This window comes from Lepisosteus platostomus, chromosome 21 (assembly GCF_059453375.1).
Source record: "Lepisosteus platostomus isolate fLepPlt1 chromosome 21, fLepPlt1.hap1, whole genome shotgun sequence".
In the NCBI taxonomy this organism is placed as follows: Eukaryota; Metazoa; Chordata; class Actinopteri; order Semionotiformes; family Lepisosteidae; genus Lepisosteus; species Lepisosteus platostomus.
In genome coordinates this window covers 3,770,368-3,794,717 of record NC_142631.1, presented here as the reverse complement: position 1 = coordinate 3,794,717, position 24,350 = coordinate 3,770,368, and the positions used below count along the sequence as shown (strand labels likewise).

General features: G+C 47.0%; 1 protein-coding gene across 3 annotated transcripts in view; it reads left to right on the top strand.

The window, feature by feature from the left end:
- LOC148643916 (SH2 domain-containing protein 3C-like) overlaps positions 1-24,350 on the top strand; it is an 80,913-nt gene that overhangs the window by 14,832 nt on the left and 41,731 nt on the right. For 2 of the 3 annotated variants that reach the window (XM_088615435.1, XM_088615436.1), the window contains exon 3: positions 10,714-10,753. In XM_088615435.1, the coding sequence (XP_088471561.1) occupies positions 10,714-10,753 (40 nt within the window). Of the gene's footprint in view, positions 1-2,943; positions 3,468-10,713; positions 10,754-24,350 lie in introns of those variants that run through there. The other variant, XM_088615438.1, reaches the window with a different exon arrangement.

Genomic DNA, 24,350 nt, shown 5'->3' with positions numbered 1-24,350 from the left:
GCTCTTGGCTATATTTCAGACACACTGCAATACATTTCAAATACATCCTCGTACCTGGTTTTCTTTGCAGTCATCTCTTATGGGAACTGTTTTCACAAACCTGTGTGAGGGATGTTTAGCCCTTCCGGATGTTTGGGAAGGTGTGCTATAAGGCATGTCAAGGGAAAGAAACTGAAAATTGGGCAAAGGACGCAGAAATATAAACCTCTTTCAAATTCTCTCGCACATGAGCCTACTGCCCTGTAACAGCTGCAAGTGCACTCTAGTTGAGATGTGAGGAACGTCGCCTGTTATGAAAGACTTCTCAGTTCCCTGGCAGCCGAAAAACCCAGGACTGGGTGTTTGTTTGGATGTTTTTGTTTTTGCCGTTTTACATAAGAGCTTTCTCAAGCAAGTCTCCTGTTCTGCATTGCTTATCCTCGTTGGCACAGCCGATAGCATTAATCCTGTAACGCAGAGCTTTAATTACTTGGGTTTCTAGGTGAAAGCAGGATTGTGCCACGTCATAAACAGCTCTGCACTGCACCCAGGAAGGGAAAAGTGCTTTCTTCAGAAAGGGCTCATCCAGTTTGTCCTGCCCCACCCCATTTTAGGCCATTGACAATTTGCTCTAGCTCAGCAGATTGGCTTTCTGAGAACTTTAAAGAGGTCCACTTGTTTGAATTTCTTCTTTGTATTTAAATGTATTTAAAACACAGCATAGGAGGGACTGTTTTACACGAAAGGTTGTGGGAGTCTGGAACAAGCTCCCCCACCACATCGTGGTGTTGTTGATGCTGATCCCCTGGCTAGTTTCAAGATAGACTGTAGCCCGGTTTAGACACCTAGATGGGCTGAGTCCCCTCCCCCAAGTTAGCAAATTTTCCCATGCTCTCATGTGTTTCCACTTTTGAAATTGATCACTGGGGTAAAGGAGCTGTGAACAGTGATGATTCATAGAATACCAGCTGCGGTGTGGAAAAAGGTGAGCTTGTGTAGCTCGGCTGCTTTTTGTTTTCGTCTCCCTGTAGCTAAAGTGCTGGAGCACAGTGTTAACAAGTTGGGCCGTCTCTCCGATTGGCAGCAGTGTGGAGCTGCGGGTTCAATGACGTAGCCCAGCGGTCACGATTCTGGGCTGTCTGTGGCATTTCGTTTCTCAGGCCTGAGTTACCAGGAGAACCATCATAGTATATGTTATAGTTCTTGTAAGAACTGTGAGCAGTTTGTCCAATCTGGCATGTTAACTGGAATTTTAATTCTCTTTCCTGCAGGGGAGCATTTCACTAGAAGGTGAGGTTTACAGATTTATTTTAGATTTATATTATATTATATTATTTATATCAGGTTTCAGGTGCGCAAAATGTGAAGCTCAGTCTGTGAACTTCCTGGAATGCCAGAAGGCTTTGGTTCTGTTTTTTTCCTCACCCTTGCGATCACAAGGCGTATATCTTTCATTTGACAAAATAAAACGACAAAAAACGAAAACTAAGGAAAGCCCCCGGTCTAGAGCCGGGGGCAGAAAAGCATGTGTTTCCTCTTTCGAAAGGTGATGTTTCCTCTGGGCAGCGTGCCGTATTTATAGTGAGTGATTCCAGGGGAACCATCGTCTGGGATGTCCCAGATCCGCTGACAAACGGTTTGTGGTAATTGTGTCTTTGGGTGGGGAGCTCACTTTCAGGAATGACGAAGCGGATGGGAGATTCTATTGTCTTTAGACACTTAAACAAGCAGTGAGCGCTCGTTGCAAGAACTCTCGGAGAACCCCACCCCCCCTCTCAGCAATTCATTTCAAATTTGGGAAAGAACGTGAATGGGAAAGTTCCATTCTGACCCACAGATCGGTTATTTCATGTAAGTGCTACATTCCATTTTTTTGACTTAGCAGGCCACCTGGGGGGAAAAAAATGGAGAAAAACTGGAATCCTTTTGTTCAAAGAGCCATAACTGAAGGTTTGGATGTGGAGAGTGTATTTTCTCTTCTGTAATTGTTCAAAACAGACTTTTAAGGAAGCTTCTGACTTAAAGGCATAGTCATAATCCCTAGAAGGTACAGTGGTGTCCTCAGCCACACACAGAAATCAAAAACAAGAGCCTAGGGTCTTTCTCATTACTGTTGCAACAACACATCATCAGTCAGGTAAAATGATCCCGTCTCACCGTGGTCTTACCCAGCTCGTATTCCTGAGTACTGGATAAAATGTCCCTAAATCCGGCTTTTTTCCCCAGTTCTGCTGTACGTAGAGGCCCTGTTCTTGCACAACAGTTTGTGTGAGTAGTGACTTCACACAAGATGGATTTAATCAAATCTGAAGGTTTAGGAGGGCTTAAGGAGTTCAGCGTTAAAGTAATGCAAAAGGTCATGGTCCAAGCATAACCACAGTTGTGGAACTATACAGTCATAAGCCCTCAGACCAAATAAAATACACTACAATTTTTTTTTTCCATTACTAATTGGTTTAAGCATTTAAATAAATGTCCCATTCTGGGCTGTTCAAAATTGTACTTCGGCCTGTTATGTAGGATAAGAATTTCCATTCCTAGTCTCGACACAAACATCCAGCCCTTAATGGAATTAAACCTTAGTGTCAGAAGCCCAGCACTTGTATGCTCAATGGGACTAGTTATTAACTATTATGAGGCTCACAGCAAATGAAATTATGCACCGATGAACACAGCCACACTTAACTGTGCGGGTATTCTGTTAACTATAAAACACTGAAATGTAAATAAGCATTTATAGCTAAAGAGCACATAGTGAAGAGGTAATTTTGCTTCAACGTCATTTCTCCTTTCTAAAATTCTTATGTCATCTTTCAGATTTCCTTTTGAGCTCCTGCCGGGGGCTGGATACGGGATTCCTGATCTATTTATCTGAATAACAGTTTATCGGTTTCGCGGTCTTCGTGTAATGTTTTGTCCGGGGACGGGGGGGTGGGAGGATAGGGCGAACTGACAGGCAAATGCATTGTATCTCCAGACCAAGACTGATTCTTGGGTGAGGCGGGATCACTCGCCGCCCTCCCAAGCGGACGGATTTCTCAAGCCTATTAAACGGTGGGAGGCAAAAAAAGAAAAATACTGCGACTTCAAATTTGCCGGGTAACGCATTCCGAGGTGTTGAGAGGTAACTTTGGTGAGAGCTTTTTTTTTTTTCCACGCTCTCTGGTATTGTTCTCCCTCTGAGCAGAGTGCCCAAGTACACGTCAAGTATCGTGCCTTTAAGACCCTTTAAGTGCCCGAGCGCACTTTGTCCCGCTCCCCCCTGGTCCATCTGCGGGGAGAGAACCGGCTGTCAGATCGCAGCGGCGGGGTCTGTCTGCATCGTCCTGGTCGTGCTGCTCATCGAGTCGCAGGGCAGCGGCTGGGGAGGGGAATCGCAACTTTTGCGTCTGGATCTTGAGACGGCGGGATTTAAGGGGAAAAAAAAGCCCGAAGAGCCGGACGGCAAGGGAGAAGCAGAAGCCGAGGTTCTGTGCCATGGGTGTGAGGTGAGGGTGTACGCTCGGGTTTTCCAAAACGGGGGGGATGAAAAACTTTGGGAAACAGTCAACAAGTGTTAAACCGCGGTTCTTTGTGTGTGTGGGGTTGGGGATGCTCACATTCCGGAGCTGGGAGTTTCTATCCTGTCGTTGCAGTTATAATGAAATGAGCGATCCGGAGAAGAGAGAAGCCTTTCTCGGGCTGTACCCGGCCCGGAGAGAGATCTCCGCTTTTTCTGCTTGTCATCTCGCCGATTTCGCGTTCTTGGTGTTTATCCTCCATCACCGTTAGGAAGCCATCGAAAAGAGTCGGTGCGGATCGGTGTGGGTTGGGTTGCTGCAAAAAAAGTAGACGTTTTGCATCATCTGCAATTGAATTTATGATTTAAGCGCAAAAACCGGACTGTGCCCGTCAACGTGAAGTTCTTATTCAACTAATTTTGCGGTTCTAATGGGATTGAAGTCTCCTCAATGGGACATCATACTGTATATTGGTCTAATTGAAATGCTTAGTCTTTTATGTTGTTAATATTCTAGGGGGGCTGAGTTTTGGTCCGGTTGTAGAAGGAAAATCTGGCGTTCCAAGTCGAAATATTGTAACAGAAATTCAGTTTCATAAGAGGTCGCTTCAGCTGGGAAAGTAACCACTGGACATCGCTAAACTCTTATATTTAAGACTGATATCAACATCTTCGCAAGACTGTGATAGTGGTTAATCAAATATGCTGCAGAGAGAGCGCGTAACATTGTGACAAATTCAGACCATAGCTTTGGAACTGTACGAATTGAAGCCGCCGAGACGGTCCATACTTTTCGACTCTCTAAACCATGAACTGTCTCCTGCGGTTACAGACTGCGATGTCGCGGTGATGTAGAACAGAACAGTTTCATGTCGAAAACCCCAGAAGAGGCTTGAATTCAGTTTTTTCGTTTCAAAGGCTCGGGGATCGGAGATTTACGTGCGATAATCTCCGTCGATTGATTAACGCAGTACTTGGGTTACAGCTATGCGACTAACGTATGCGCTGCTGTGATCTAACACATAGCATTTACGAGCCAGTCTTATGTACCAATTGTAGAATTGCTTTCTTCGGATCCTTTGTACCACACAATATGATGAAATTACACTTGAATGTACCCCGAGTATCAGTAGAAAACAGGAGAACCATCCCTAAATTATAATAACGCCGGGCAGCCTAGCGGAGCGAAGCAGGGGGGTTTCTTGTGGTTCAGCCGTGGTTTTAAAACTTCATTTTTAACGCACTGGACACTGAAGTCCTCCGACCCATGTGACAGCTGCTGCACAGGACCAAATGTGACCACACCGTCACACCCTAGTTTCAGAGCCCTAGAAGCCTCCTACGGAAAAAAAACAATACTGAATTAATTTTTTATTCCCACCACATAACATTGCATTTTAAATATGGCTCTCTGCGTACATTGATCATTAACTTCTGCCAATGTTAGTTACAGGAGTTAGATCTGAATGCTCTCAATCCTCATGTGGTCTGTAAACCTTCCTGTGTCTGCCCATTTACAGACCAGCATCCTAGACTAGTGGTTAGGCCTCCTGATTCCAGTTGGCCGTGGGTTCGAATCCCAGATGTTGCTGTGATACCCCTGAGGAAGGCACTTCGATCTGATTGCTCTTGTAAAAGCTGTATATGCTTCTAAATGCAGATTGGTTCTCAATTGACTTATTATGGTTAAAAGCCTAACATTCTGCGGGGAATTTGTGATATGGACTTCTTTTCCCCCAAACCTGTCGTGATGAGATTCCTCAGGTACAAACTAGACAGACTCAACAAATTCTCTCTCTCACACACACACAAACGAACACACAAACACAAACAAATTAAGTTGTTATATCACCTTAGGAGGCCACAGCAAGAGTAGAGTAAATCTGTACAAAGGGAGAAATTATGAAGTGCTCAGAGAAATTTGCCATGGTAAACATTCAAGACTCAGTCCTTCCTTCTCTCACATTTGTTTTACATGGTGTGAGAATTATACGCTGGGTTTACGGTTCGTGCTGAACACTATTCTGGTGATTACCCTCATTGTGGGGTGATATTGAAAGGAAAGTAAAACAGAAAGCACCAGACCTGGCTCATTTGGCCTTTCTGCTTTTGCAGATAATTTCCCTGTGGGACAGTGTTTCAGGGATAAGAGCAAAGAATTTCGTCACCCTCATAATAATAGATTCCATATGTTGGGCTGCTATGTGAGCTGATAACCTCACTGTGTGTGTGTGAGAGAGAATGTGTTCCCGTTACTTCAGAATGCAGAGAAAACAGCCCCAGAGTACCCAGAGACTGACCAGACGTACATAGCCTGAAACCAAAAGCAGAAGAGAAGCCAGAATCGGCTCGCTGCTTCTCATCCAGAAAATTATACCTATTAGATTGCCTCTTTGAGTTTTTCCATTTTCCAGCTTTGTAAGAATTTTCTTGGGAAAGAATGGAATAACAACAGATTTTTTTTTTGGGCAGATTAAGTCTTGGGAATGTTTTTTTGATTTATCCCACATTCTTCACGTTATTAAAGAGAGGCCAGCTACCCGATTCTATCAAACTATGCCCTGAGACTGTTTCATACCTTTGTCCTTATCACGGTGTTGAAATTCACACAGACATTCCTTCAGGCTGTGTAGGGATCTGCGACTGGGCAGTCCTTTGAATTAGACCTGTGGTTTCTAAAATGGAAAGAATTCCAAGAATACTTTCCCCCGACGAGAGAAAAGGGGTAGACTTTTGAAATCCAAATCCACGGTTTGTAAATATACATTTCGGTGTTTGGGGATCAGCGGTACAATGTTGAAGGGGGGCGCTTTCTGGTCACGGGTGCCCTTGGTGGCTCGAAAAACAAACAGTCTCGGAATGCTGACAAGGAATGGCAAATCTTGGGGATTGAATTCCTGGAGACATCCGTAAGCAAGCTGGGCATACTTGGTGTGAAAGGGAAACGTACGGAGTATGTACACAATCTGCTCCGAGTTACTATTCAGCGTGGAAGGCCAGATGGGACCTGATGTTTTTATTGCCTTTTCAGAAATGTCATTCTAAGGGTCAGAAAGATGGGAACGAATAGCATCAGATCTCTGTCCGAGACCCCTGCAGCCCCTCTGACTCCCCCCTCTTAAGCTGTTGACAATGTTTCTGGAAGTAATTCTGACCCTTAACCCCCTGAGGCCTGACTTGAGGTCAAACGTCTGTCTGACTGCCTCAGCCCAGGTTCTGAGATCCTGTCCGATGACACGCATTTCTCTCTCCGGCAGAGGGGCAGGGTACAAAACCAGAAATAAAATGCCGGGCTTGATCGGAGCAGCAGCTGAGGTACTGTCTCGGAGCCGTGAGAGGGATTGGTCATGGTTCCAGTGAAAAATGAGCAAAAACAAAGGTTAAGGTCTGATGGATTTTGGTGGGCAGACGTCCTATAATAGGTGGCACGTTGGCGCTCAGGTTAGTATTGCTGCCTTGCAGTGCTGGGGCCCTGGGTTTAATTCCAGACTTGGGGTGCTATCCGTGTGGAGTTTACATGTTCTCTCCCTCTTTGTGGGGGTTTCCTCTGGGTGCTACATATTAGTAGGTTAAATGGCTCCTGGGAAACGTGGCCCTTGTGTAAGTGTGTGTTTGTTTGCCCTGTGACGGACTGGCGTTCTGTCCAGGGTGTAGTCTGCCCTGAGCCCACTGCTTGCTGGGATAGACCCTTGGTAAGAGCCCCCTGTACCACAGGTCAAATGGCAACAGTCTGAGAAATTGCTGTGTGGGCTGGTGACTGCAGCTGAGCACTGTTCCCAGTCCCTTCCCAAACAACTGACAAGCAGCTGGAAATCTTTCTCCCAGGAATGTGTATCTGCCGGTTGGGAGGGATCAGATGGAATGTGCCATCTGGAACTATAGATGTTACTCAAAGCCACTCTGTGCCCTACTGTACTGGGACAAGGGTTCAAGTTCAGAGATGTGTTCAGTCCCGGAATGGAATTGAATTCAGCTTTACTTGGATGGCTCTGTGGGATATGTAGACTTCTGCTTTGTGTGCGCAAAGGCAGAGAAAACAGAAAAGCAGTAGCTGGCTAAGTCAGCAGGGGAGCTCAACTGTAAGTTGTATTTGGGGGCAAATATCACGTTTTCTGTTTTTGACCCCATTCCAGAAAAACAACTCCCCACCCATCCTGTACTGTGGCCGATCGTACATAGTCGAACAGTGTAAGAAATTCCCCTGGGTGACTAAGATGGAAGACCATTTCATCTCATCTACTCAGAGCTGAGCTGAGAAGGTTTCGATTTCAGAACTGAGCCACAAAATATCGAGACCTCGCATGTTAAAACAGTGAGTCAGGATGTTCTCTAATGGTTTTTTAAAAAAAACATTTTTCTTATTTTGGAAAAAAAAACAACCCTTTCACATTTCTCTGACTATCAACTACAGCACTGTAGTATCACGGGGGGAGGGTATTTTTGCTAAGCCACTACCAATTTCAAGTCCAAAACAGATCAGTGCAGGCCTTTTTGTCGAAGAGCTTTGTGTGAGTGTTCACTCAGTGAAAGGTTCATGAAATCCAATTGTGGTGCTGTTTGGGCTGCAGGAATTGCTGATTTTGCCAATGTTGCAAACTCTCAATCTGTTCTGTTCAAAGACAGATTGTTTCTGTTAGGAGGGCAGCGATAGCAAGGCATCATCTGGGACTGCGCTAGCTCTCCGAGCTGGGCTGGAGAGATCTGAAGGTTTTCTGGAGCAGCCTGCATGTGGTCTGAGGGCTGGCACATGCACAGACATCTACTAAATCACGCTGAACAACAAAAGCCTACATTTCCTACATTACGAAAGTACTTTATTTGCACTGTGTGTGTAATGTCTTGGCTGGCTGGTCACGTCCACTTTATAAAAACAAATGGTGTGCGTTCTTTCCTGAAATGAAAAGCCGCTGTATGCTTGTTCCCATGCACGTCATTTAGATAGCAATTTCCTTTTTTTTTCCCGAATATGTGGGTGTTTATTTAGGCCATGGGCTGGCGGGACCACTTTTTTTTTAGTGTGTGTCCCCCCCATTGAACGTGCACTCGTATCCCAGATATACGTGGTGGGAGAGCTTGCTCAGGGCATCTCTGATGGTATCTGTGGATTGTCTGGAATGGAGGGAATGTCTCCCGTACAGCACTGGGAAAAGAGGCCTGTGAAACAGCTGTGAGTCTGGGGAGTGATTGCACACGGAATGACATTTGTTTCATTAATGCGCCCTCTTCCCCGAATCTCACTCATTTTTCAAAGTTTTCCGGCCATCGGTGTCTCTGCAGACATTCTCGTTACAGAGAGGAAAAAAAGAATTTGGGTGTTTCCAATTGTGATTAACCCTCGGTGTCGTGCTAATGTCATTTATGTTAATCCAAACGTTCTATCAGTGCAGTTCAGGTGCGTTCATTGTGAAATAGGGCAATTGCCAGTGACCTTAGCTGAGGTCTGTCTGCAGAGCATTTACAAATATAAATTTATATAAATGCATTCTAAGGCAGAACTGAATAATGTAGAGGAACTGAATGTGGAAAAGGTGTGTAACTGCATTTGCGTCACTACATTAAGCAGTTGAGTATGCACATGCTGGGGGGGGGTTATGCATTACGGCCTATGGAATTGGTTTTATATTTCAAGAAGAATTTCTCCCAAGAGGCATGTTTAGGAGCAGGCAGGACGGCCACATGATCAGTGCTGACTCTGCACTTAGCATGAAGCAGGTTGTGCAGAGTCATCAGAGTGATCCTGCTGTTTTGAGATTTTTAAGTGAATTAGCTGGACACTGATAGTCTTTGGGATCACACAACACAGGACCTGAGCAGGAATTACTTAGAGGGACTGCCTGCAGCCTTTCTGTATGTCAAGAGACTGCCTGGGGGAGGTCATAAGGCCAGCAGCCAAATCACCCTGTGACTCACAGCTGGCAGCCCCACTGAAGCTCAGCAGGTGTGAGCCTGGTCAGTACCTGGATGGGAAACTCCTGGGAAAAACGAAGGTTGCTGCTGGAAGAGGTGTTAGTGGGGCCAGCAGGGGGCGCTCACCCTGCAGTCTATGTGGGTCCTAATGCCCCAGTATAATGATGGGGACACTATACTGCAAAAAGGCACCGTCCTTCAGATGAGACATAAAACCGAGGTCCTGACTCTCTGTGGTCATTAAGAATCCCAGGGCATTTCTCGAAAAGAGTAGGGGGTGTAACCCCGGCATCCTGGCTAGATTTCCCATTGGCCCTTCTCAATCATGGCCTCCTAATAATCCCCATCTCTGAACTGGCTTCATCACTCTGCTCTCCTCCCCACTGAGAGCTGGTGTGTGGGGAGCAGACTGGTGCATCATCCAGGTGGGGCTGGGATTCCCCATTACTTGTAACTCGCTTTCAGTGGAGTGTCCAGAAAAGCACTGTAAGGAATCATTATTAATTCTAATCATTATAAGGCGGATAACTTGTACTGATGCATTAAACTTTCAGTCTTGCAGCCTGAGCACGCCGCAGCCTCCAAGCAGCACTCAGCACTCGTGATGCCTCAAACACTTTTATCTTTGCTCAGGGCCGGTCAGTCCGAGCCATCGAAGGAAGCAAGTGTTCCCTCTGGAACACTTCCTGACAGCGCCAGGGCTGCAGGGCGGTGGGCGGGGGCCGTTTGAAGTGGCCGCGGGCCGCATTACGCAATGCTTCCACCTATTGAATTGCCAAGGATGTGTGGGGTCATGGGAACTGGTGCCTCTCAGCACGTCCTGCCCGTGCAGTGTCTCTCTCTCTCTCTCTCTATCTCTCTCTCTCTCTGCACCTCACACTAATTGCGTATCTCTGTTAGACTCGTCTTTTAGCAAAAGATCTCTGACCGCAAAAGCCACTTTGCCTGTCATGTAATTCTGCACAGTCCCCTATCACAGCCTTCAGACGGTCTCATGTTGCGTTAGATGTTGCTGCCCCTGTTGGTTTTGCCGTGAATGCAACGTGTGCTGCTGCGCTTCGCTTTGGCTTTGCCCTGTTACGCCACAAACACGACTCCTGAGGGCTCTCATGCCTCTGTCTCTCAGAACCTGTTGCTAGCTGAAAGTTAGGAAGACTGGTGCTTAGGTTCAGTACAGTATGATTGGGCCTAATTATATCACTGGCTCAAGATGTTGGAACTGAGCCTGACTCATTATAGGGTTCACGTGTTGTGCAATCATCGTCTAATACTGTGGTATCTGCTTGATGACGGAGGCGTATCTTATGTCTCCTTTTTCTCTTTTCCAGCCACTTGGAGTCTATGGAATCCAGAGGCGAATATGTGAAGGTAAGAGAATCTTCTCCCTGACTCCCAGTCATTGTCAGACGGTTTGTCAGCCATCTAATGTCCGGAGCAGCACAGGTGGTCATTATGACAGCAGAGGCTTGCTCAGGGGGACGTTAAAACCCTTCTACGTGGATGCCTGTCGTTCCCAAAAGTCGAGCTGCATCTTGAATGGGACATTTCCACTTCATTCGCTGGTGCCTGCCATGTCTTCTAAAGTATTGCTAGTACAAGGTCTACTTTTTCAGGAATTGTGCGCGTCTCTTATGTGTTCAGCCTGCACAGGTACCGCCCGTTAAACTGTGCTCTGATGCAAGGAGAGCTTTAAACATAATGAGCCCTGTTGTCACAAGACGTAGGCACTTCTGTTCCCAAAGTTGTTGTTTCCTAAGTGCTGTGCATTTTCACTTAAAGTAAACATTCTCCATCTTTAAAATTTAATTCCAGAAGGGGGGCTACTCTGAGGGTAATGAGGGTGGAACCTGTTTATTCCTCAGTAGTTCTTGTTTGAACACATTTCTGCTTTGCTGAGTGGGGGGGGGGGAACCTAAGAGACACAGCCTGGTTTACTGGAGGAAGAGAAACGGGGGAAGGTTTTCTTGAGGTTTTCTGGAGGAAGAGCAGCAAGTTTTGTTTAAAAGAATCTATGACCTTTAAAATGTGTCGAGAGTGGAAGTTTAAGGAAAAGCTTTAAAAACAGAGGCTGAGATCCTTAGGGCTCGGGGACCGTGCTGCGGTTGGCATTAGGGTCTCTTACATAAAAGGTGCTCGGAGATTTGGCAGGTCCTTGGAAATCGCTGTGGACGAACAGGGTTACCGTGGGCAACGAGCCCCATTCTGAGAAGTGGAGAGAGACCGAATGGAAGGCACATTCGGTCACGGAGGCCTCATTCACACACGTACTGCAGTAAGCCTGCCAACAGCAGGCACAAACTGCCCTTCCTGCTGTTGATTTTCATCTTTCATTACTGGAGTGAGTGCTCTTTGTCTTCAAACAAATCACAAGACCCCTATGTTTGCTTGGTGACAAGGTGGGTGCTGTCTTCTTGTTGTGGCTTTTTTTTTTTATAAATCCAGTGCGTTTAACATCCTGCCACCTACTGGTCTACAGTATGTTGGGGAACCAGTAGGGGGTGCTCTCTTCTTTCCAGGCCATGATGGTAATCGATTGAGAAATCGTGCTCTTCTCTGCAGCAACCAGTGGGGTGGTTTTTTGTGCTTGTACTGTAAATACAGCGGTAGCAACCTGCAGTACCATGATGTTCAAATGACATATTCCAACCAGAAGGATGGTCAGAAAGGCTAGATCAGCATCCAGATAGATTGCTCAGACCATCGGGAGATGATATATAAGATCACTTTATCAGCCCTATACAATTTCTTGCAATAGGAATTTCTTTTTCGCAGACCCCAGCTTGCTCTCCACACACAGACAGGGAGAGAAGCTGGGGGTCAGAGCGCGGGCTCAGCCATTTATATGGCGCCCCTGGACCAGTTGGGGTGAAGGGCCTTGCTCAGGGGCCCAACGGAGTAGGATTCCTCTGCTGGCCGTGGGATACGAACCGGCAACCTTCCAGCCACAGGCGCAGATCCTGAGCCACCTCACCAACAGTAATGGGGTCATCCTTACTGACACGGCATCGTTATTGCCACACAACAAATACTGCCGTTTCCTTTAAGGCAGCTGTAATAACGCACAACTAATGCACACGAACAAACCGGATTGAGTTCATCTCCTCTCTTCATCCGAGTTCCAAAAGAGACTAACCAGCGTGGTTGTGCAACCCTTTCCAATGATGCATGAAACTATATGAAGAGAAAGTGTTGCAAGAGCGACCCACAACCTAAATGATAGCTGCCACTTTGCAACAGGGTGCAGTTCATGAAGATCGATGTCAGGCATGTGGCTGTCAATATGTTCGGATCGATTTCCCCACCAGATCTCGTATCTTGACCGATCCTGGTCCCTCTCTGGCTGCTGTAAAATGTTGGAGTGGTTGTAGTTTGCCTGGGGGAGGTTGTACAGCTCCTGCTCGGTCTCTTAAGTCTGGTTGACCTGCCCAAAGTACACGAACGCTGTGACTTCATCAGCCCGGAGTCAGAAGCCCCTTTTAAAGGAAGACCTGTTGCTGTTTGGAAGGAAGCCCTCTGACACCCAAGATCGCGGTTTTTGTCACAGAGGCCCGGAGAGCTAAGAAAAGAACAAGGAGCCTTTGTTCCCCTGCATCCTCTGTGTCTGAGGCATTGCTCTGGGGCTGGAAAAGCTGACAGGAGCCTGAATGAGACGAAAGGAGGTGGGGGGGAAGAGGAAGAGAAGGGTTTTTTTTTTCGTCAGGGAGGAGAAAATTAAAGGATTTGAGGGAAAAGGAATACCGACCAAACACTTGCCCGATTGTTCCTGAACTGCCTCACTGCCTATTGCTTCCTCAGACCTCATGCAGTGACCTAATGCGGACATAATTCAGGGACAGGCCTGGAGGCCTGTGAAGGCCTGCTTCATCCTCACACTCCACGGCAACCATTACAGATGCCAGCAGCAGTTCTCTTTTCCCTGAGGGCCCCGTACCTCCAGTTCCGCATACAAGCCCCCAGCTTAAAGTGGGAAGCTTTCAAAAAGCCCCCCACAAGTTCCAGTCACCGTGTCAACAAGACATTTTTCCGTGAAACTAGATTTGAGCTGCCACGTTAGCACGCGCGGAGAGGATGGGCTTCAGTCCTACACGTTAGCGGATAGCGCCACCAGCGGTAAAACACCGCCAACGCCCAGTTTGTGTGACTGGACTGTCGTTCTGTTGGTCTGGTTCCTGTTTGGATTTGAAACTCGCTCTTGTGACCAACTCTGAATCGACCGCCGAACGCTGTCGGGGTCCTCTGTGCGGCCCTCCCCCTGGCCGTGGTCAGGCTTCTTGTCGGGCCCCTTGGTGAATTCGACTCCAGCCGGGCGGCGTTTCCATGGTGACCTTGGCCTGCCGTTTGGCGTTCCCGATAAAATGGCGCAAGCTCTGCGCCGCGCACGGTTCTTTTGATGCCTACGGCCTTTCCTGTGGGGGGGGGGGAAAGGACAAGAAAGAGACGCACGTCCCAAACAATCCTTCTCCGTTGCCTGAGAGCTGTGTGTACAACTGCAGGCCTACTCCCTCTCCCCCCGTGATAAGGCTCTGGGGCACGCGTTCGTGCTGTTGGATTGATGAACCGTCACACCCTGCGCCTAACATTTCAGATATAGCCGCGCAAACTCAGCAGTTTTCCATTGCCTTACGTCGGAGAGAAGCAGTTTCCAAGAGCCTTCCAGCATCTGATTTCCTGGAGGACTGGGATTCCAGTTGCCTGAGAAAACCTCATGGTTTTTATCGTCTTTTTTTAATCGTTCCCACCCTCTCATCTCCGAAGCAGTTGCTCCTGTTGAAGCAGGTCATGAAGGCTGGCTAAGACGCTGTGTTTGGGGGGGGAAATACTGGATGTCCACCCATATCAAGGAAATAGGAGTGCTCTTGTTGGGAATTGTGTAGGCATCCACCTCTGAGTGGATCTGAAAGGACTTAAGATTCATTCTGCCATTTTGAAAGAGAAAGATTATATTTTTCAGGTGATGTGGAATAAATAATTTAGAAATCATAATATATTTATAAATAAATGCTTAATATACAGTATTATTATATATTGTATATAATGTATAATAATGCTTTTGAATAAGGATGTAAGAAGGCTTGTACTATTTAGATCTAAAATACCAGGTAGGAAGGATTTTCAGTAGTATTAACTAAGTAACTTTTATCTCTGTTAGTATGATTAACTGGCAATGTCTGTATACAGAGATATGTGATGATGTCTTATCACTGGCGATGAAATTTAAAGTGTCATTATAGCATATCTAGGCCTTTTCAGATGCATAGCAATATTCAACCCATCTCATTCTTTTGTCTATTTCTTACATCTTGAAAGTAGGCAAGGTCTTTGATTCAGTGTAACAAAGTGTTCCTGCCCTCAATTTCAAATGGTGGTTTGTCGGCACCTTTGAGGATTTTGAAGATCAGGAATATCTGATATGTCGGGTCCCCTCATAGTGTTCTTTGTTCAAAATTTTAGCCTTTTAAATCAAGTCCAAGACATTGAAGTTAAAACAACGTTTGGTTAATTCGGTTATGCAATACTACAGTTAGCCACTAGGCGGAGCCACTGACCTTATATTTCACTAAAAGGAAAGCTGGGTGCAAATGTGCAGCGATTCTTGTTTGCAAATGCCTGAATCTCAAACTGCGGCAGATCGGATCCTCAAGACAACGTCTTGTTTCTTTCCTGACCCAAAAGTGACCATTTCTAAATGTGAGCCCCCAGAGTGGGGAAAAAAAACAGTTCCCAGCAAACTTTGCTGTCAGTTGGGCTGGTATTCGGTGTTTTTCTCTCCATCTTCGAAGACTGCTTAGCCTCACAAAAGTCGTGGTCAGAGGCCTAGTCAGCTAAAACACTTCAAGTCAAATGAGCTCTCCCCTTTCGTGAGTCTGTTGCATGCATTAATTCCGTAGAGTGGTAGCAATACCTCTGGGGAAAATCTTTTATAAGAGCTGTATTTTAATCCTCAACTTTGTGAAAACAGCCTGGGTTCTGTTCCGTGCCCCAACTGACCTTGGAGTGTTTTTATGAAAGCCGGTTTCTGGATACAGCAGAGAGCGTTTCTGCTGACGGCCATCTGTCTTGTCTGCGGTCTTTGCACAGGTGTCAAGAGATGAGCTGCTGTACAGTACAAAGGTCTCTACACCCGTGAGGTGGTTGTGCGCTCTTTTTCGATTGACACCTTAGCCTACCTGCCTGCGTATATTCAGTGAACGTGCCGGGACCCTGTCTGCCATTCACTGTACTAAACCAGTCCAGCCCCAGTCCGGATGTGAGTTTTAAACGACCTCAGCCAGCCCTGTGGGCGGGCATGTTTTTACCAGGAGGTCTCGAAGAATTCTCGACGATAGCTACAGCACATTTGCATGAGTAGAATTCGCCGAACCGGTTATCTTTCTCGTTTCCTTGCCAAAGTTGCTAAGGAGAGATAACTCGGTTCCCTGCAAGAGAGGCTCCAAGCACGCAGTTTCACTGCTTTATTTTTTTTTTCCCCCTGCACCAATGGAAAATAAATGACTTGTATTTTTGGTTAGATTGCGCCCATTTGTAGGGGTTTCTAACATCTTATAGCTTGCTCAAGAATTTCTTTGATCGCGAGGGTGGTGTTTAAGCTGGGAGCAGGCAGGGGACAGAGTGAGGAATGATCTGCAAAACGGCTCTGAATTATTTACAGCGTATGGGGCTTCTGGAAAAAAGCTCAAAGTAATTAAGACCCCATCTCTTGTCTCGAAGGATTCTAGAGTCACAAGGGGGGAAATGCACTGAGAAATTGATTATTTCCCTTGTCTCCAGCTGACTCCATATCCATCTTCGTATCAGATGCCGGTAAGCTACCTGTATGTGTCAGGAAGGCACTCGTTTAGGAATGTAGAATCCCACAGCTTTGAGGTCACATATCCAGTGACCTAGCCCTGGATATGCTGCTCGGGGAAAAAAAAAAAGCTTCTGTTTTTGTTTTATTTCAGAGCCTTATCTTGAAAGGCTGTAGGTTTCGTTGGAGTCGATCTGTTCAGCTGGTGCTTTCGCTTCGTCTCTGGCCGAAGAAAGAGGAAAGCACACACATTAGGTTGCGATCTCCCGAAATAATCGTTTTAGGTAGCTTTGTGTTTTTAGGAGACGTTTTTTTTTTGCTCACTAGAAAACTTCATTAATTCAGAATTTCATTTGATCAGAAGGAATGCAAACTATGGGGGACTACAGAGGCTGGTTGCTCTATACCAAATAAAAAAAAAGCTTTTGACTTTTTCAATGCACTATTAACAGATTTAAAATACTGATATATCCAGTTTTGGAGCTGACTAAGATCAAGGCTTCTTAATTCAGTGGATGTTCTATGCCCCCTTTGACTAAGTGATTCTTAGTCATTCTTGGGATTAGAAGAGGACTGGAATTTGTTTGTGATTGCAGCATCAATGATAGTATGGTTGCCGTCACATCATCCAGGTGGATGCTGCACATTGGTGGTGTTGGAGGGAAAAACTAAGGTTGCTGCTGGAAGAGGTGTTAGTGGGGCCAGCAGGGGGCGCTCACCCTGCGGTCTATGTGGGTCCTAATGCCCCAGTATAGCGACAGGGACACTATACTGTAAAACAGGCGCCGTCCTTCGGATGAGACGTAAAACCGAGGTCCTGACTCTCTGTGGTCATTAAAAATCCCAGGACGTTTCTCGAAAAGAGTAGGGGTGTAACCCCGGCGTCCTGGCCAAATTTCCCATTGGCCCTTACCAATCATGGCCTCCTAATAATCCCCCTCTATGAATTGGCTCCATCACTCTGCTCTCCTCCCCACTGAGAGCTGGTGTGTGGGGAGCGTTCTGGCGCACTATGGCTGCCGTCGCATCATCCAGGTGGGGCTGCACACTGGTGGTGGTAGTGGGATTCCCCATGACCTGTAAAGCGCTTTGAGTGGAGTGTCCATAAAAGCGCTATATAAGTGTAAGCAATTATTATTATTATTAAGTGTGAAAACATTCTTGTATTAGATTCTAATGCATATGTAGCAACCCCTTCTAAACACCTTTGCTGAACTGCGCTGTGACTTTTTGCACCCTCTACTCTGTGAGCCAGTGGCAGGGAAAGGAGTCACCTGGGTGGGCTTTTGATAGACAGGTTGTTCGGCTCTACAAGGCTTCTGGTGCTGCCTGTGTCAGAGCACATTAACCCCCTGCCTTTGTTTGTCAAGGTTTATCGTGGGAGATGGAGCTTCTGGATGGGCAGTATTGACAAACCTTGCCTCACCCTGCTCTTAACTTCCAAACCAAACCAGTAAGGTCTAATACAGTGGCCAGCTGTGTTTACAATATCCAAAAACCTTAAGCTTCTGTCCTTAATCTTTCACCTTTTCTCACTGCGAAAAAGAACACGACAGGACTTTTCTAGTTCCCCAGTATATTTTAAAATGGATTTTTAAACACGATGACGCATGGTGACAGAAAAAAAAAACGATGTTGTTTTTTTACAAAAGGTAGTTGCTTTAAAGTCAGGTTTTGCATCACGGGCAAATGACTCAACTAGCTTTTACAGAGAAGACGGGGCCAGGAGTTTGGAAAGCTCGATTGTCTGGGAAAGGCTGAAGCTAAGGCCATCCAGTAAAGCAGTGAAAGAGTAGACCGTTTCTGAATCAAGACAGCTCTTTTTGCGTCATTTAAATTTCTTTTGACATTCTTATGATTATTACATATATGTCATGCCATTTACCAAACCGCTTTGTACCGTACGGTGTCACAGGAAGCCGGAACCTACCCAGCAAGCAACGAGCCCAAGGCAGGGTACACCCTGGACAGGACGCCAGTCCATCACAGGGCCAGTGCAAACCGATCATATATGGAGACAATCTGGAGGCCACGGTAAAGGCCCAGGGGGGAATTTAGGCCTGGCCACTGGGATAACTCCCTACTCTTCTCAAGAAACACCCGGGGATCTTTAATGACCACTGAGAGTCAGGACCTCGGTTTAACGTCTCATCCGAAAGACGGCGCCCACTACAGTATAGTGTCCCCGTCACTATACTGGGGCATTAGGACCCACACAAACCGCAGGGTGAGAGCGCCCCCTGCTGGTCCCACTAACACCTCTCCCAGCAGCAACCTTAGCTTTCCCAGGAGGTCTCCCATCCAGGTGCTGCCCAGGCTCCCACCTGCTGAGCGTCAGTGGGTAGCCAGTTGAGAGCCGCAGGGCGATACGGCTGCTGGCTATTACACATCTGCTGGAAGGGCAAAAAAACACAACTCTGTGAAATTCCCTGCGCTGCTCCCGAGTTCCCCCGGTTTCGTGCAGTGCGCCGGCGTTGACGGCTCCCAGCGTCCTTATCGAAGGGAACAGCTCTGCGGAAAGTGGGGCACTGAGAGAGCAGGTGGCAGGAGGCGTCTGGTGTTGTTGTTGCCAGGCGTGGTGATCAGAGAGTTGGACTCAGTTTGAAGGAAGGAGGGGCGGGGATCTCTGTTCTACATTCCTACGTACTTTGCTGGACTGCAGACTGGGGTCCAGTGGGGGAGGGGCTGAGGAACAGGATTTGGGGGGGGGGGGTGTTCCCTGTTAGCCTTCTGTTTCTTTTCCGGGGAGAAAAAGGGGTTGAGCAAGAGCTGACCTAGATTTGCATGGTGGGGACAGTGGGGGCGGGTTTATTTGGCGATAATTAACCAGCGGCTTGTGGACAGCTGACTGCTTCCTCAGCAAACATTAATTACGACACAGCGAGCTGGGGGAGCCCAAGGGATTAAGAGGCTGAGGACCCAGCTGCTGTGTGAGAAGTGTGAGTGTTGGAGTGGGGGGGGGGAGGAGGTAGGAGCGAGAAAAGTGAGAGAAAATTCAGAGGCAGAGCAAAAACACCCCGCCACCATTACCTGTGATTAAAGAGAGAAAATAAGCAAGGGTGAACCTCTGCCTTTCATCTTGCCCCTACCCGCTGTGTTCTTGTGTTTTCCGGCTTGTTTCGCTTGTCTCGGATGCTGCCGAGGCACTACCAGGCCAAAGCAAGGTGGAAAGTTTCCTGAAAATGAGTGGAACTGGAATAAGGAGTGAAGAAGCCGAAAGAATCGGACTGAAGCCTCTTACTGTTTACACTACACGCGTACTTTTCAGATTGGAGGGGGCTGGGACTGGTAACAACCAGCAGGGACACACCTCTTGTAATAATAATAATAATAATAATTGCTTACACTTATATAGCGCTTTTTCTGGACACTCCACTCAAAGCGCTTTACAGGTAATGGGGATCCCCTCCACCACCACCAATGTGCAGCCCCACCTGGATGATGCGACGGCAGCCATAGTGCGCCAGAACGCTCCCCACACACCAGCTCTCAGTGGGGAGGAGAGCAGAGTAATGTAGTCAATTCATAGATGGGGATTATTAGGAGGCCATGATTGGTAAGGGCCAATGGGAAATTTGGCCAGGACGCCGGGGTTACACTCCTACTCTTTTCCATAAACGCCCTGGGAGTCAGGACCTCTGTCTCAGAAGGATGCCTGAGGCCTGGGTTCTTGTAGCTGTGTCAGTGTTTCTCCGCCTCTTCCAGCCCACGATGCTCCTACATGGATACATTTTTTGAGGCACGCAATCCCGACGCTGCCTCCATCAACACGTTTTTACTTTCTCATCCCGGAGGCTGTCCCGCACAGTTAGAGTCAAGATCCACAACGCAGAATGATAATAAGAATTGCTTACACTTATACAGTATAGCGCTTTTCTGGACACTCCACTCAAAGTGCAAAGGTAATGGGGAATCCCACTACTGCCACCAAAGTGCAGCCCCACCTGGATGATGTGACGGCAGCCATAGTGCACCAGTACGCTCCCCAAACACCAGCTCTCAGTGGGGAGGAGAGTGATGCAGCCAGTTTAGAGAATGGGATTATTAGGAGGCCATGATGGGTAAGGGCCAATGGGAAATTTGGCCAGGATGCCAGGGTTACACTCCTACTCTTTTCCATAAACGCCCTGGGAGTCAGGACCTCTGTCTCAGAAGGATGCCCGAGGCCTGGTACGCCATTCAAACTCCCAGCAGCCTTAGAGCAGGGCCTCTGGGACAGCCGCCATTTCCCGACTTGACCCGAGCCGACCACAGCCCACGTTGGAATTGGGGCTCAAGCTGGGTCTGGCATTTTTCCCCTCGTTGCTAAAAGAAAAAAAGCCGAGGATTAGAGTGTGAAGATAGAGTGAAAGAAGAAAGATAATCGGGGGAAAGGTTCTGGGGCAACAGGAGGTCAGTGTTTGTTTGGAGGAAAGGGAACTCCAAGGAAGATAACTGTGACAAATTGCCTATGGATTGCCCGAAACCCCTCATTATCCACCTCGCTGCCTGGTGCTAATCCATGAAACTGTTTTGTTTTTCTATTAGTTTTGGGTTTTAAAGCTGCCTTCAGGACAACTGATGGCATAATTAATTTTTAATTGCAGGCAGGCAGGAGGAGAGCAAGAGTGGGTGTCGGCAGCGAGGAGGAGGAGGAGGAGGTGGGTGGGTGGGAGAGGGGGCAGAGGACCAGCGGGATGGCAAACGACAGACGGAAAGATCCCAAAAAGAAGGAGGTGAAGGGATGGAGACAGGAACGCAGTAGTGTTGTGCTGGGCGGTCGGAGCCGGAGAGCGAGAGAGGAGCAGCCTCATCTCATCACTTAACTGCGACATTCTCCCCTCCTGTCTAGTATTGATTATATTGCTCTGGCTTCAGTTCTCAGCAGCGGAGCTAATCTATATTACATCCTTAAAAAGCTCTCTGCAGCTTCTCTGTTTCTAGCACCGACACACATGGAAATGTTACCCAGCTGCTGCAAATTCCTAATACCACTCAGCTACAGATTGGCTTATTCACAATTTATTTTTTTACAAACCCTATCATCATTATTACGCGTATGGGTATTTAAAATGCAATAGAGCGCTCATTTGCACACTGCCGTATTTCAAAAGGCAGCTTCCTTATATTGTTTGAGTTGTACAGAAGGTCATGAGGTGTGTGGTTTTTTTCTGTCTAACGAGTGACGTAATCCTCATTTCAGAGCTATCGGCAGCATAATACCCTTTCCAATTTGAGAGAGATTGAATTTCTGTTTGACGTTCCTCTGAGCCCGAGATTATATACCTGGCTGCTCTTGTCTTGGAAATTTCCTGGCCAGAAATATTATTTTTTTGGATCGTGTTTTAGAACGAAGCATGCGAAACAAATATGTGGTTGAGTTCCTAAATCAGATCATCTCTTTCTCTCTCCTTGGAGAAGATAACAACTTGGTCCTTCTGCAACAGTCTGATTCCTTTGGATGTTGTCTTTGGAGTCAATAGGCAAACAACATATCAAGGCTAACAAAAGTCAAATGACCAATAGAAGTTCCTGAGTGGACTGGGAAAATGTTGTCTCTGTGTGCAGATTTAGATATGTTTTTGATAAACGTGAGGTGTGAGTAAATAAAGGTTTCAGGAACTGTTGGAATTCTAATGTCCCAAGAACGTTTTTTGTAAATTTTCATGGGCGGAGACAGGCATGTATCTACGCTTCAATTTCAAGGCTACATGTTGTCAACCCAGTGGGTAAGGTTCTGGCCTCATGACAGAAGGCTGTAGGTAGAAATACCAGTTGAGACACTGCTGTTGTACTGTAAATGTAGGTCTGTTGGGATAAATATGGCAGCCAAATAAATGAGGCTTTGACAAAACCCTCAGCTCTTTAGGACAGGCCACCTGCTTTCACTGGCAAAATGTATTTGCAAACCGCATGCGCCATTGTAACACAATTTTAACCTCCAAGATAAATGGATATTTAGGAACGTCAATGAATTATTGGGAATTAATGGGTGGTGCAGGAGGAGCAGAAGCAAAGCATTGGCTCTTCATGTTAAATGACTAGTTAAGCTAATTGAGGATCTGATTTCCTCTCATTTGTGTTCGTGGGAATAGAAAAAACCTGTCTCCATCAGTCTGAATTTAGCTGTATAGCTGGAATAGAATCCGTTGCCTATGGACAACCTAGTCAGTGAAGTGACGACGTACTGAAGTCCTTATCATTGAGATGCAGTGACACAGGCAGCTCGATTTATCTTCTGCTTTGGCCTCCTGTGGTGTCTCTCGTCCCTACAAATGAGAGGGAGGGCACCCAGACAGGGTGGCTGGGAGAGAGCAGGTTGTCTGTTTGCTCAGCTCGTGCTGCAAATCCGAGGCAGGTGTGGGGCTGTGCACGCGATTGGCTGATTCCAGGGTAGCCCATGTGCACAGGGAGAAAACCGGCCATGCGTGGCGACATTAAGTGGTGGGGTGTGGACGTTTTAGACACCACTGGCCTGCTACCAGCTGCTTTCCAGATCTCAGGGGGCGAAGCAATGCGTTTTTGTCCAGGATCAGCCAATACTCACAGAATGTAGTTCAAATGCACTTCAGAGTTCTCCATTAAAGTTTTATAAAATAAGGCCGCTCTAAAGCATTTCTTCCATATGAAGGCCCATGTATCGGCACTGTTTAATGATGGCTTGGCTGATCTTATCATTGCAGCTGAATAATTTAGCTTCTGCTCCTGTGCTGGTGCCCAAAATGAGCTCTGACCGTCACATTCAGGAATAAAAAGCCCAGACTGGGGTTGGGAAAATAACAAAAGGACAGAAGAAGGATCCAGGATGTTTAAATGTGTGACATGCTATTTTCTGCAAATAGTTTTATTCTATTCAGTTGTGGGAAGTTTTATCTATCAATAGCCTTCAGTAAGCATGCAGTTCATCTGGCCTGCTTTATTTTGTTGCTCATTCGTGAATCACTTCTAAATCTGGACATACACAAGTTTATTGTGACTTACATGTCTCGTAGTCTGTTAGGGTTTTGAAGGAGACCTACTGAAAATCTGGGGTCAGTGTCTCCACTGTTTTCTTCCTTCAGATGTGCGTAGAACTTTCGTGCTTCGGTAGTTTTTTTTAATCAAATGAGAAATTGGTTCACGTTTCCTGCGCTGCTAAAAATGGACACCGCAAGGAAAGCAGAATCAAAACAAAACAAAGGATGTTTACAGGAGAAGCCCAAACCCCCAGACCAGTTGCTTAAAATTCTGCTTTTACAGTTTATTTTTAAAGATGCCGTCTTTAAAAACAAGAGTGCCTAGCGGTGTCTTTCCGGGTGTTCGGCAAAGAAGAAGGGTTTATTTACATCTTAAGTGAACAAATATCCCTTTCCCGGATATTTCTTAACAAAGATGAAATCTCCATTTTCAAGATGGAAGGTGATATCGCCCAGTCTTGGGGACGCTTGTGTTCAGCACTCCTTAAATGCGCGACTTATCAGGAATCGAACCTCGGACCTTCCGAACAGCAAGCAAGCATTTAACCACTATAAGAGCTTTCTTAAAACGCCCCCTGGCTTCAAGGCTATGGAGAGGGCTGTGATCAGGAGCAAACACTGTGGACAGCCACTGCAAGTGGAAGAGGCGGTAGCACGTCGGCATTGCTCCAGGCTTTAACATTTTGGCCTGTGTTTCGAGGGCCAGGGGGGCGTCTGTTTTTGGATCGCGTTCCCTCTGTGTCTGTGGCATACAAGCACGGAGAAAGACGCACACTCACGTCTGCGTTCCTCGCAGCGTGCATATACACACGCTCTCCCCTCTCTCATACACACGCCACACCACCCCCCAGCCATCACTGCCCCTACCCTGCCCGTGCTTCACTAACTTCCGAGCCAGGGGAGAAAAGACGGATTGCTCCCGGAAAGGTGCTGAAACCTTAGGCAGCACACCTATCTCTTTCTCTCACCGTCCCCCACCCCCTTTCCTCCCTCCCAAACTGGCTCTGGAGCCTCTCAGCATTGTCTTGCCGGAGGAGCCCTGGGCAACGAGGGGGAGGGGGCGGGTTGTGGGAGGGGACTCGTTTTTACTAAACAGTGGACCACCATTGCCTCCTAGAGCATCTCTCCCCCTCCTCTCCCCCTCCCCTCCCTTTCATCAGAAAAAGATGAGGTAATCCTCATCCCAGCCCCTGTGAAGCAAAGAGAGAGAGAGCGAGTGAGAGCACGAGCGAGAGAGCGAGGG